The 14,207-nt window shown below is 48.9% G+C and overlaps 1 protein-coding gene and 1 long non-coding RNA gene across 4 annotated transcripts in view; both read right to left on the bottom strand.

The window, feature by feature from the left end:
• The window catches only part of Efna5 (ephrin A5), a 275,872-nt gene extending 272,481 nt beyond the window's left edge, over positions 1 to 3,391 (bottom strand). For both annotated transcript variants that reach the window (XM_005077175.4, XM_005077176.4), the window contains exon 1: positions 2,605 to 3,391. In XM_005077175.4, the coding sequence (XP_005077232.1) occupies positions 2,605 to 2,729 (125 nt within the window). In that variant the 5' untranslated portion in view covers positions 2,730 to 3,391. The remainder of the gene's footprint in view (positions 1 to 2,604) is intronic.
• Positions 3,392 to 6,569: 3,178 nt separating this feature from the next.
• LOC121142601 overlaps positions 6,570 to 14,207 on the bottom strand; it is a 29,968-nt gene continuing 22,330 nt past the window's right edge. Inside the window, exons 2-3 of one of the 2 annotated variants that reach the window (XR_005879618.1) lie at positions 8,578 to 8,663; positions 6,570 to 6,668 (exon numbers count right to left, since the gene is read on the bottom strand). This is a non-coding gene — a long non-coding RNA (uncharacterized LOC121142601). Of the gene's footprint in view, positions 6,669 to 8,028; positions 8,088 to 8,577; positions 8,664 to 14,207 lie in introns of those variants that run through there. The other variant, XR_005879619.1, reaches the window with a different exon arrangement.

Genomic DNA, 14,207 nt, shown 5'->3' with positions numbered 1-14,207 from the left:
CATATGAAAAGAAAATATACAGCATTTAATTTGTAATGCTGAATAAATTGATGCAAACTCCATGAAAGGTTTTCTATTCCTGTGACAAAGTGTTGATTTTTACCTTGAAATTACTTATTTTTCATTTGCCCTTTGGGTTACATCAAACTGACTTTTCCTAATTCATAAAAAAGTGCATTTCACTCAATAAATCTGAATTAAAAGTGCCTACCGCTACCTACTTTTTAAAGTAAGTTTTAATGTAACAACATACAATGATAAATGCCTCCATAAACTCCTAAGAAAATTAAATGTTGGATCTGAGAAAGGTGCCTAACTTTTTTTTGGTATGTCATCAATTAGCACGCTGGTTTAAGACCTACCCTTGGTGTTTTAAGAGTCTACAGAGTCTAACTTTAAGCAGGTTCAAAGCTACCATGGCATCCTGAGAGAAAGAGTTTTCTTTAGGCAGGGCAAGTCTATTAAAAAACATGACCTATGACAAAAATCAATTTGCTAATCTCAAACTAAACAATGGTATCAAAAGCATAGAACTGAGATAAAATGTCCTGCAACTTCCTGAGCCTAGCTTGACAGGTGAACAGGGGTAAGATCAGGCTCTCTGATGCTTCCCTTCTGCTAAAACCCAGGGCCAACTGGAACACCCACCTTTCTGATGAATGGATGTCAGCACAAAAAGAACAAACAAGAGCAAAATGTCTCAAATTCAACTAACCGACTCTACGGGATAAAGCAAAGCACTTAAGTTTAAAAATATAAGCTGATATCCCATGCATACTGCCCAATAAAGTCCAAAGAGGACTACGCCAAACAATGTAATTAGACTTGCTTTTAACACCATCGCAACTGGAAAGCTTGCTCTGTTTGTCTTGTCAGCTTTAATAAAAGGCATATTCTCTGGCAGAGCGTCGCCTCTTTCTCTTTTCCTAATAGTGGTTAGTGGTGTGTCAAAGAGGAAATAGTTTCCCATTCTAATTCCACCCCCCATAACACCCATTTTATTAAAAACGCAAACTTTGAGGGATGTCTCCGCTTGTGCTAAGCGGGCACTTAGGACTTTGGGCTACCTGGGTGTGACTAGGCTGGAGTAACAGGGCGGGGCGATTTCTCCTTAGGCTGGGCAACCCTTAGAGCGTTCCTGGAGGAATCTGCTCTTTCGCCCATCTGACCCCAGTCAAGCCGGGAATCCTGGCGAATTCTTACAGAGGGAAGGCTGGAGGCGCTGGAAGGGGCTGGTGGGCACTGAATTGGAGGCGTCCGCCGGTCCCATAGCCCAGAGCAGTAGATGCGCCACAACCACAGGCTCTGTCCTCGGCCTCCCGCCTCTTTTCTGGCAACTTCCACTTCAGCTCAGAGAAAAACCTGTGATCCTAGGTACAAGCGACACTGCTTCCCTCCCAGGACAACACCAGAACCAGCCCACAGCTGGAAGCCGAGCGAGGTGGGCCCAGCGGGCCCGACCGAGGGTTCAGATCCGGGAGAAAGTAAGGTCCAGGAATGCTCCAGACCCGAAAGGGTCTGCCTGGTGCCGGGGACGACCCTCCTCCCCTCTCCAGGATCCAGAAAGGCAGGGTGGCTGTGGCTGGCTGCGGCCCAGCACGTGCGCTAGGACAGTCCCCGGAACCCGCCTCCAGCCTCCCGCGTAGCCCGCGGGCTTCGGGGTCGCGGACACACAGTTCCAGGTAACCGCGCGTCCCTCCAGCTGCGCCGCGCCAGGCCCCGGGGCGAAGGCTCCCACCTTCCGGCTGGCCAACTCCAGCAGCTCGCTCGGCACTCGTGACGTAACCCGGCATTCGATCAAACTTTCTGGCACCTTGAACCCACTGGGGGAAAGGAGGATGCCCGAGCTAGGAGAATCCTTTCCACGGCCAAGCGCGCTGGGCCTAGACCGACTTCGGGGTGTGGGGTGGGGGTGTCACCGAACAGTTTTCTCGCAGTTAAAAAGAACATTAAAACCTAAAGCTTCCGCTTCCCATCCACACACACACACACACACACACACACACACACACACACACACACACACACACACACACACACACACACACCCCTTCTGCTTCCCCTAACCAGTGCGGTCTGTGCGCGCACAGGGGGAAAAGAAGGAATTATGCTTAAATTTATTTTTTTAATTTAAAAAAAGAAAGCACTTTGATGTTTAGCAGGTTCTCGGGCCCAGTCCTGCGCCCCCAGGCTCCAGGGGCGAACTCCCGGCGGTACGCACCTAGAGCTTTTGCCAGACCCATGCCCTGAGCCGGGCTCCGGAGGTGCGAGCCAGTCTCCCCGGCTGGCAAGCCAAGTCCCTGGTCCCCGGCTCCCGCCCATTTGCGTGCCTTCCCCGCGCCCCTCGGAGGCAGCGGCTCCGCTCAGCCCTGGGGATTCCGAGCAGCAGCCAGCCGGTCCTGCCGCCGGAGCTTAACAAAGAGCGGCGCGGAGCGAGCGCTTCCCGCCGGCGCCCGGCAGCCAGCAGCGTCCGGCGACGCAGGCTCCGTGGGCGCGCGCTGCCTGCGGCTGTGGTGCGCGCCGCTCCCGGCCACCGCTGCTCCCAGCTCCCGGCCCAGGCCCGCGGAGCCCGAGCTCTCGGCGCCCCGACCCCGGCCACCTTACCTGGGGTTGCTGCTGTTCCAGTAGACAGCGTAGCGGTCGGCGACGACTTTGGAGCCCGGGTCCTGGCTGAACACACACATCCAGAGCACCAGAAACAGCAGCGTCAACATCTCCACGTGCAACATCACGCCTGGCCAGCGGCGGAGCCCCCGACGCGCCACTCCGGGGAGAGAGCGGGGATCCAGAGGGAGGGAGGGAGGGAGGGAGAGAGAGGGGTAGGAAGAAGAGACCGGACGCCAAATAAATATGAATAAATAAAACGGAGGGGCGAGAGGAGCGCGGCGAGCGCGGGAGGAGGAGAGCGAGAAGAAAAGAAGGCAGTGGGTTGGGGCGGGGGGGGCGGGGGGAACAAACTCGCACCCCCACTGAAAGGCTCGGGAGGGGAGAAGAATCACAAGACGGAGAGACGCGTGCGTGTGTGCGGTGGTGGCGGCGGCGAGGGCGGGGGAAGGGGTGCAGAGCTGTGTCTCGGGCGGCGGCTGCAGGCCGGTCACCCCGGGAGAGGGAGGTGCGTGCGGGGCCGGGCGGCGGCAGCGCGGGTCGGGGCAGGCGGCGGCGCACGCTGCACAGTCACCGGGAGTTGAGCGCCGCGGCCGCGGGGAGACATACACCGGCCCGCCGGGCCCGGCTCTGCGTCGGCGCCGCGGTCTACGCAGGGTTCCTCGGCTGCCCTGGGCCCTCGCTGCGCACCCCGCTTCGCTCCAAGTTACTTTGGCGGCCGGAGAGAAACTGCGGGAGGAGGAGGAGGAGGAGGGCGCTGTGTGGACGGGGGGCGCGGGGGGCGGGATGGGGGGCTCTTCACGCTTGTGGCCCCGGAAGGCTGGAAGCTGTCCTGAGTCTCCCTCTGGGTCTCGGCTCGGCGGCCCCCGGCAAGGCTCGCAGGAGTCCTAGGTACTGCGGTACCCGGAGGTGCGCAGAGAAGGGTGGGGATCCGGATCCGCAAGCCCAGCTCAGTCGGTGTCCTGGAAGAGCCCGAAGCCGCAGCTGCTCGAGCGAGGAGAGGAGGAGCGGGCTTGCCTCGGAAAGCCTCAAAGAAAAGTTTGGCTCTTCACGTCTTCCAGCAGGTCCCAGAGGAGTCCGGCCGCAGAGGCAGGGGGCGATGGCACCCCCGGGCGCTGGCTGAGTCGCGGATTTCGCAGGCTGCCTTTGCCTGGCCGGCTGTGGGTGCAGCGGTGAATGAAGAGCAGAGGTTGTGAACCAGCCAGGCGGGGCTGGGATGCCCAGACCTGCAGGGCGACGCCAAACCCAACTGCTCGGCTGGGAAGCGGGAGGGGAAGCAATCACTTTCCGACGGAGCCCTCCGAGTCCGGGATGGGCTGATGTCAGTCTCCGGTCGCCTTCCGGGAGCGAGGCTGAGCCCCCCGCGCCGCGTGCCCAGAGCCCCCGGGGGTGAGCTCTCAAAAGTGTCCCTGTGACTCCGACCGCTCCGGCCCCAACTTGTTGTAGAGATTCATCAATCAGTTTGAAACCGGGGGCGGGGGATAGGGGTTAAAAAAAAAGAAGGGAGAGGAGCGAGCTGTCGGCACCTCCCCGGCGGAGACTACATCAGAAAACCGTCCCCGATCCGAAGCTGCCTCCTCGTCCCCTCCTTGGGCACAGCCTTCGCGAGGGGGGAAAGCCTCCAACCCGAATCCTATAAAAAAAAAAAAAAAAAACCCTCTGCCCAGGCGGGAAAATAAACTTGAGTGCAGCCGCGCGAGCAGCCTGGAGAGGCAGGAGGAGGACTGGCGAGAAGTAGACAGGGCTAAAAGTCAGTTTTGCAAAAGAGGAGGGAAAGGGGGAAAGAAAAAAAAAGGAAGAGAAAAAAATGCTTGATGGGAAAAAAAAATCTCCTCGGGCACGCCCCCTCGCTAATGACCTGCGTGTAAAGCCGACTGCCGCGGCGGCCCGGGCGGCGGCAGCAGCAGCCTCAGCCCCGCGCGAGGCCGCGCGCGTGAACGTGGACGTGGGCGGGGACGGGCGGGGGCTCCGCCCGGGCGTGTTGCGCGGGGCGCTGGGTTGGCCGGCGGGCGAGCGCGGGTGTGAGCACCGGACCGAGCAGGAGGGGGGGCGCCGCTGCCTCCGCGGCCCAGGTCATGTGGGCAGCTTTTTTTTCCTCGTCTTGCTCCCCCCCCCCCTTATTTCCAAGCAGTTTACTTGCGAAGGGGGTGGGGGGTGATTGGAGTAACCAGTCAGGGAGAGGCCTGCTGTTTGCTTACAGATCGGGTGTTTTTTTTCCTCTCTCTTCTCTCTCTAACCGGATTGGTTTGCTCCACGAGAAAGGGGCGTCTTCCTCATCTCCTCCCTCCCCACGCCTCCACCCCCGCCCCACCCCCGCCCCACCTTCCTGAAACCTGACTAATTGAATTACCGAGAGTGCCGCCGAGGCACCCTCTCCTTGGCCCAGCCCGGCTGCACGTGTAACCCTTTGGTGGCTGCAGTGCGTCTCATTGGGCGTCTTCTTATTTGGGTGGGGGTGGTGGGGGGGTCTTCCGATTGAAAAGAAACTGGGCTCCCGCCTCCGGGACCGCTCAGGTGACGTGAAGTCTACACCGAGCAGCCCTAAGTGAATCCGGGTTCGGGTAAACCTCAGCTCGGATCTTCACGCCGCGCATTGCCCGGCGCTGGGTCCTCTGGAAATCTGAGCATCTCTCTCTTGTGCCTTCCAGCGCCCTCTTCCTACCCGAGGTTTCCAGGCTTGGGGGCGGGGGCAGGAAATAGGACTTTAAAGTGATGCTCTGAGAGCACGTTCTGAAAAGTCGCCTGGAAGAAAAAGAAAAAAATAACGAATCTCATTTTTAAGTGATGGCAATCCGGGGCGAACCTTCACCTGGAAGGAGGTGGTGCAGCGGGAGCCCGTCGGTGCTTTACACCACCGCTGCCGAGCAGACCCTGGGGCTGCTCTGCTGACGCCCCACGTAAACATCTTGAACTGAACTCCTGACGAGAAGAAAGGGAGGGAAACGGGAGGGCAGGGAACGCCTTCGTTACTGAAAAAGGCCACGAATTCCTGGACGCTCCGGAGGCCCCCTCGCCCCGACCAGCCCCGCTGGACCTCCGGGAAGCGGGGAGGCTCGGGCGCCTCGGGACCGGTCCCCAGTGCTCCTGTGCCCTGGCAGCGAGCCCTACACCCGGCGCTGCGGGACCCGCAGCCCAGGCTTTTTATTTTGTTCTCTGGTGCACAGCAGCCTGGTAGTAAGAAGGTCGGACCCAATCCAAAAGAAGGGGGGGGGGAGGCAGTTTCCTCTTTTCTTTCTCTCTAACGCTGCACCTTTTCCCTTTTACATGTCAGACAAATAAAATCAAATATCGTATTATCTGTCCTGCGCCTTCCAAACCTCGAGCCCTGGGTTTCCAGGAGCTTCGAAGAAATTTGGAAGCGTCCAGACGCCCTCCAGTGGTAGGCCTGCAGTCCGCACCCTGCAGGGGCATTGCCAGCAGCCTAGGCCCAGGTCGAGCTTGATGGGAAAATGTAAGGTCGGGATGAGTGATGACTTCAGAGGGCAGAGCAGTTCCCACAGGCTGGGCGTTACTGGACATGATGGAGGTTTTCCCTAATTATCCTGAGGGGACGTAAATGTTGAGTGACCAGATGTAAATTACAACACTATCATTAGACTGCATGGCCAATCACCTGAGAGACAAATCGCCCTCCGAATTTATAAAGGAGTTGAAATTCAGAATGCTCGCTTTAACCCTCCTCTGCTTATTTCACCAAATACCAGCGTCAAGAAAGAAGAAAACTTAAAGAAGCTACAGGATGAGATTTTATTTTTAAAATCAGTGGTTTTTGTTTAAAATGCTATTCTCCCTCTGGTCTATCTTGCTGGCGCTTTGTTTCTGTTTTTGCTTCTTTCCTGCTGTGGAAGGATAGATTCCTTCCTCCAGCCTTTTTGGTAGTAACTCTAAGAAGCACGCATATGACAAAAGGCAGTTTTCCATGAAATATCCGGGCCCTTGAAAAGGATATGTGTGTCTTTAGGAAGAAGAGAATTCACGGCTCCTGTCTTGAGGAAAATGCTGAGCCTGGGGAAGAGTCGTCTTTAGAGAGTGATCGGATGTCACTGAGCGAGCCAGCTGGCTTCCTAGGACATTACAGTGGAAAGGGGTCGGACAAAAAAGAAATCATACCACTTATTTCCCCTTGGAAATGCATACAAGTGCAAAAACAGCATATCAGAAGACCGAGCATATTTCAGTATCTTAAACATCTCTACTTTATTTAAAATAGGACTGGCCCTATTGTAATAGGAAAAAAAAGATAGTGTGTTGTGGTCTACCTTAAAATGATCCAGTACTGGAATTTAGAATGGTTCAAAACAAAACTCAGACGTCTATGAGAAATAACTCTCAATTAATGTCTCCTCTGGGGGCCAAGTGTTGACATTAGACTTATTAAGCAACATAACCCTTAAATACTTGTGTAGATAAAATTTGAAGAGAAGCATATATTAACTATACACACACTACTAGGTAATGTGACTATCTCTGCCGGAAAGCACACTTTCAATCTACAGAAAGTAGTTTCAATATAAAACAGCATGTTTAACCCCATATTCCCAAAATGGCCTTTACACAGTAAGTGCTTTTCTTCATCTAAGGCAGGAAGTTCTTATCTGACCAAAAGAAAGCAACCATCAAAAGTGAAGGAATAAAAATGCAGGGAATTGTCGACGGTCTTAAGTTCCACAAGATGAAAATAGTGGGGCACCTGAAAAGAAGGTTGGTAATGGTCTACAAGGGGTTTAGCTATTCTGAAAATGTTTGCATTTAAAAGCACAAACACAAGCAACCAAATACACTGGTGACTTTAAAACAAGCTACACTGAAGCAGTATCATGTTTGCCTTAAATTAAAACATGAACCGACTCTAATGCACTGATTTAATATTTTTGCTAAGGTTCTAACCTTAGCTATGAATTTAACTCACTGAGGGGGGCAGTCTATAGAAGGAAAATGCCTGAGCCCACGGTTCTGTAGGGATAGCCCTGGGTCGGTAATTTTCAAAACACTCTCTGGAAGCCAGGATGTGGTGGTGCACACACCTCTACTCTCAGAGGCAGGTGGATCTCTGTGAGTTTGAGGCCAGCCTGGTCTTGTCTTCAGAGTGAGTTCCAAGACAGCCAGGGCTACACAGAGGAACCCTGTCTCAAATAAAAGTTAAAACAAAAAAAACAAAGCAAAATCTCTGGAGAATTCTAATGAGCACAGAGGATAGAGAACCACCGATCCAGGTAATTTATTTTTGCCTTAATTACTTCAATCTTCCAGGAAAATAAGTACCGTTCTTATTTATCAGGAGAAGAGCCCCAGCTCACCAAAGCTGTTCCTGTTTACTAAGCTGCAGAGAGGCTTTTGAACAATTTTCCATGCCATACACAATTATTTACAAGCTGTGGCTACATGGCAATGCTTACTTTTAAATATGGGCAAATCCTTTCTTCTTCTTCTTCTTCTTTTTTTTTTTTTTTTTTTTGGCTTACTGGAATTAGCTTCGAAGAGTTCTATAATGTCAAGTGTCCAAACAAATGAATTAAATAAGCCGGTGAATCAAGCAACTCTTAATTTAGCAAAATTAAATTTAACTAGATACAAAGATGTTAAACTGGAATTTGTATCCAACAGGCATAATAAAGGAAATAAACGCTAGGGCAAAGGTTAAAGAAATTATACTTAAGGAAAAAAAGACAGAAAGAAACCTCCTAATGGATGACTAAGGTAGTATAGGAGCCAATCCTTCTGTTTGTGCAGAGCTCTTAGTGTTTACTCTAAAGCCCCAGTAAGCCAGCCACCACCACTGAGCTGTCAATCATCGGCTGCCCCGCCCACAGGCTGAAATTTCTAATAAAGCTCTGTTTACCCCATTTCCTAAGAAGTTTCTCAGGACATTTGGAAATGATAACTTTGCTGCCTTTTCTCTCCTCAGACATCCTGAGGAGAGAGGAAACATTTGCTTTCAGTTTCTGACCTTAGAGAGTACTACATCTCTCTTACCTTTAATCCCATCTCCCTGAGCTGCTTTTTCTGGCTCCTGGGACTCCACTTCCTGTAGTTGATTCCAGCGCCCTTCCTTTGACAACCTAAAAAACAAACAAACAAACAAACAACAGAAGCAGTTTTTGAAGTTGCTGCGATATTCTACAAGAGTCATTTGTAAACGTTCCACTTCTGAGCCTGGCGCCGTGGATGGATCTCTCTGAGTTCAAGGCCAGTCTGGTCTTCAGAGTGAGTTCCAGAGAAACCGTGTCTCAAAAAAAAAAAAAAAAAAAAAAAAGTTCCACTTCTGAACTATCCGGTCTATGTGTTATTTTCCCCGTTTCAGAACAAGTTTTAAATAATACCACTGTAGCAAATTCTCCAAACATACAGACATGTTAGCGTTCATTTTGATAAACACCTAAATCTCATAACAAGGTGCACACGTGTGTGTTTCTTGTCTTAAGAAAGCGTGGGTCCACATGTAATTCTGAAAGCAAACAGGAAGTGAGGTCTCAACCAATCTCCACGCCACCGCTTCTTCTGCAGATTTCAGAATATATGCCACAGGGTTGTGTCACCAGACACTAAACACACAAATGGGTTTTTTCCCCCGAAAGCAACTTACCTATTCTCTCTTGCTTCCTGAGCATGTGTATAGTTTTACTCTGTATTTCCCTCTTCAGATTTTTAAGTGAAATTCCATGAATGAAAATTACCTCCATTTTACAAATCTAATCAATTAGTATAAAGTATAATATCCAATACTGTCTCCTGTGAATTATTAAATAATACATTAGAATCCTTGCTTGTTACCACAAATGTGTATCAACAATGTAAGTCTGTTTCTGTATTTTACGATCAGAGCCATCTATCACATGCCTTCTTAAAGAAAAATATGTAGCTGTTACAGAAATAAATTCAATTTATACGTTTTCCCCATATTCAAGCTAGTGATTAGGATATGTGTCTCCTGCCAGATCCATCTATCATCACCCAGAGAGCACACAGTATGCATTTTTAAATTCTTTTTCTTGGTTTGAGGCGCCTCAAAAGCCAAGATGTCTGTTAAAATCTGCCGATGCTACCATGCATCCAATGCATCCCATGCATCCAATGCATCCCCTGCATCCGATGCATCCCATGCATGCACTCCTACGGACATGTAACTCTTGTGTGAGAACACCCAGAAGGACAAGTGCAGGGGTTGGAAGAGAGCTTGGTCTGAATCAGTTTTTTCACTGAACATTTTCATCTACTTCTGCAAGAATTCTATTTAAAGACTAGCCGGGTATACAACCTCCAGTCAATAAGTGTGGTTATATAAGATGGGGAAGGCTGCTTCCAAGCCCTTTTTAGCTTTGGCTTTACTTTTTTCCCCTCGGTTCAAAACTGGCAAAGCAAAGTAAAATGTAGAATTATGGCAGACTAAGATATAATTTTCTTAAGTTATGTGCATTTTTTTCAGATGAAAGGCTTCTGGGGGGGACTGGATCTTGGTATTTTTCAATTCTTGACTGTTGTTTTATTTATCTAAATCTCTTCCCATACGTGTGTGTGTGTGTGTGTGTGTGTTCATTTTAGTCGGCCACACAATAAATACAATATTAACTTTCTAAAAAGCGTTAGTCCCAGTCCTCCAAATACCTTTGTCAACAGTGTAAGTTTTATACTGATAAATTAAAAGAAACAGTGAGGGTATAATTTTTTTATACTTGCAGTTTGGGATAACAGTTGTAAACCTGATCTAGAAACCACTGTGATCTCTGAATGGCAGATAGTAATACACAGGATTATAAACCAAAACTTTTTTTAAAAAATGAGAAATATTCCACTAACTTGAGTCCTTTTCAATTCATTTCTGTGAAGGAAAGCATGCCATGGTCGGGGTACCAGCTAATCAGAGAGTTTCGCTCCCCATTCCCACTGCTCTCCCTCCCCTGTCTCGGCGTGTGATGTGTGCTAAATTAAATAGGATTTATTGGTTCAGCTAGATTCTGAATTACCCCATTTTCCTGTGGATTAGGAGAGTGCATTTCTTAGCCCTTCCCTTCAAATCCATCAAGATCTTTTATGTGCACTATCTAGTATTCTGCACACTTCCAATGCTTAGTGTATATTACACTATAGTATTAGCATACTAGTAAACCATCTTAAAGTACTACACAGGCTGCTGACTGAGATCCTCTTCAGTTTTGCACCAAGACATCAAAAAGTTTTATTTTCTCAATGCACATACAATTAAAAAAAACTCTTTTCCTATTAAATGTACTTGTATCCAAACAGTCTACTTCCTATAAAGTAGGGTGGTGAAAATTATATCTTTCAGGTAAATAATTATTTGTTTAATATATTCTGAGGCCTGAATTTTCCACTTTAGTGTTTTTAAATGGACAAAAATGACAACACCATACATCAAACAGATACCCTCTTTTCCATGTCAAATTCTTAGATCTGTTTTTACAAGATCACCAGAGCAGCAGTTAGATATTGTTCCTTGCTATTAAGAAATTATTCTGTCTCTGATGGTGATGTCACATAGGCCTTGACTGACAGCAGCGTGAGAGCTCTCCTCACAGTTACAGATGGGGTGCAGAGAACAATTCCATTAATGCCATCTCAGCTTGTTTGGTCTAAGCAAGAGCCTGCTTTTAAGCTATTTTAAAGAAAAGAATGAACATGTTTTCCCTTCTTGTGACTCACAGCTGAGCATGTAGCTCAGTGGTGGAGTGTGAGCATGTAGGAGACTCTGGGTTGTCTGTAGTGCCGTGGAAGGGAAGGAGGGAGGGGACAGGGCGGGGCAGGAAGCTAGTGTGTAAATATTCTACATTCATAAGCTAGGAGTCTATAGCTAGGTGGTAGAACACTTGCCTGGCAAGGATGGGGTCCTGGGTTCCATCCTCAGCAGGGAAGGGAGAAAAGGGGAAGGTGGGGAGGGGACAGAAAGGCAGGGAGGGTAAGGGACACTCTGCCCACATGTGAGTCAAATGGGATAAAATGAGACATCATCCATAGTTAATAGCAAGCATTCAAAACGGCTCCCTTACAGTGCACCTTTGTAGTCCGTATCTCTTGGTAACAGATGCAGATCTTGTGACTTTTTTAAACTAAAAGTGTGGCAAAAGTAATGTACCAGTTCTGAGCCATATCGTATTTATTTAGGCTTCAATGCTCTTCCTCGAAGCCCCGCCCAGATGCCAAGACAAACACCAGCCAATCTATCCTTGGGCTGGGGAGAGAGAAGCAACACTGTGACACTGCATCTTCCCACCCAAGACCCAGACGCAGGGCTGCCTAGGCAACTGGCGTCTACTGCCAGATGCCTGAAGGTGGCCAAAGAAACCAATGGAGAATACAACTGTGTGAACAAGTGTGTTTGTGTGTGTGTGTGTGTGTGTGTGTGTGCCCCCACCTAAACTGTGAGCCCAAAGCATCCTGGGCTGAACGGTGCTGTGTTATTCACCAAAAGCTTCAGAAACAGCTTCTCAAATTATTAAAATGAAACATTGAGTATTGCTTCATTTAAATGTTATTCTTTCCTGACTCTTCTCCATTCCCGAGTTACCGGTGTCAAACCTACAATTGGCAATCACAGCCTTCTGAATGTGGGTAACATAAATGATTACAAATTTCATAGGGAGACGTCGGCTTCAGCAAATGAACAAACTGACACTCGGGCCTCGCTGGTCCTCTTTGGGTCGTGTCATTTCGTTAGAACTGCAAACCCGAGTGGTTGACTTATCCGGAGGAGATTCTCCTTCCCACACTCTTACACTCCAGAAGTAACAAGCTCAAAATGCTTGTCTAGTCACGTGAGACCTAGCCTGCAGCCGCTCCTCCCCAGCATGCCAAGGTCCAGAAGAAGTCTCCCATAGTTCTCAATCGAGAACTCATAGCTGTCAGGTGTAATAGAGTAGAAGACTCAGTTAAGGAAGGTAAATTTCCAAAATTCCCACTTCTATGCTAGGTTGCCTCGTAAGAATAGTTCAGCCATTTGTTCTTGCCCCTGTCCAACATCTAATTTGTGGCTGGAATAACACATTCCAAAGGCAATGTCTGGTGTCACTTTCTACTGCTACCAATCAAAATAAATTTTGAATAGTATGGCTACCAACACCTACCCAAGTTCCTCTTGGCCTTCAACTCTAACTTCACCCAGTAACTGCTTCAAATAACCAATAATATCACCTGTGTCCTGGATAAAGCTGTGCATCAGTGTAGCTAGTCCATCCCTTCCCTTTCTAGTCCAGTTGCCCATGCCTAGCTTTATACAAAATGTGGAGTAGACAAACCTTCTCTAGATGATTGCAGTAACGGACGGGTGGAGGCACCAGGTTTTTACACCATGCTGTTTCTGCAGTTTTCATTGGGAACCGGATGTCAGGTTACTTGAAAGGCAGGAGACGCAGGAAGCACAGTACAGTGCCTCTTGAAAGTTTGGGGAAGGGCTTCTCACAGGATGTTTAAGCAGCAAATCTCCACACAAGGAACCCCACAGCAACTAAGAAGCTGTCTTGGGAGATGCTTGTAACCTAGAACCAGACCTAACTGAAGTCCTTTTTTCTTTTTTTCTTTGTAGTGGTTTGAATGAGCGTCCATAGGCTCACATGTTCGAATACTTGGTCTCAAGTTGGCAGAACTGTATGGGAAGGGTTAAGAGGCATGGCCTTGATTGAGGAGGTGTGCTAGGTGTGTTAGATGGGCAGGCTTCTGGGTTTCAAAAGACTCATGCTATCCCCAGTATTCTCAGTCTCTTTCTCTCTTTGTCTCCCTCCCTCCCTCCATCCATCCCTCCCTCTCCCCCCCTCTCTCCCTCCCTCCCTCCCTCCCTCCCTCCCTCCCTCCTACTTGTGGATCAAGATGTGATCTCTCAGCTGCTGCTCCAGCTGTTCCTCAGAAACCATAAACCCAATCAAATGCTTTCTTTCCCAAGTTGCCTCAGTCATGGTGGGTGTCTTACAGAAAGATGGTGAAGGGATATGCAATAGGAGATTAAAAACCTGGGAATGGCAGTAAGCAGATCCTTTGGGTATCATAAACCTTTGCAAAACTGGAGATGTTAAGTACAGAAAGAAAGGGAACAGAAGGCTCAGAGGTGAAACTAGGACTTGGGTTTAGCAGGGTCACTGTATGCGGGTCTCCTGAGACTCCCAGGCAGGAGAGTTGCAGACCACCAGTGTTAAGGGCAATCTGTTCTCCATGGGCTGCTGATGCACAGTATGATCGTGCTAGGGAACAATGACATGTGAAGACTGAAGGATGTCTATGTGTGTTCATGCTTTTAACTCATTAATTCCTCCTTCATTGTCACCTGTTGCTACTGCAGCGTGTAGTTGGCAGATGAGGAAATGGTAGCAGAGATACTTGGATATCAGTGAATTATCCTTCCCTAGAAGGAAACAAGAGGGGTAGATTGAAACAAGAGCGTGTTTCTCAGTGTCATAACCAGTCAAAGAGAAGCACGGCTCCTATGCAGGTGGGGTATGGCTTCAAGAACAACAAGAATTTTGAATTAATAGATGACTTACATTGAAAGAAGCAGGGGGGAGGAAATATGCATGAGCCTTGGGAAAGGATTTTATAATGTATCCGAGTCAACTCAATGATAAATGTACATAATTAATCATAGACACCATTTTGGCAAATGA

Source organism: Mesocricetus auratus, unplaced genomic scaffold (genome assembly GCF_017639785.1).
Source record: "Mesocricetus auratus isolate SY011 unplaced genomic scaffold, BCM_Maur_2.0 Super-Scaffold_100010, whole genome shotgun sequence".
NCBI classification, from domain to species: domain Eukaryota; kingdom Metazoa; phylum Chordata; class Mammalia; order Rodentia; family Cricetidae; genus Mesocricetus; species Mesocricetus auratus.
This window is presented reverse-complemented; position numbering and strand designations above follow the sequence as displayed.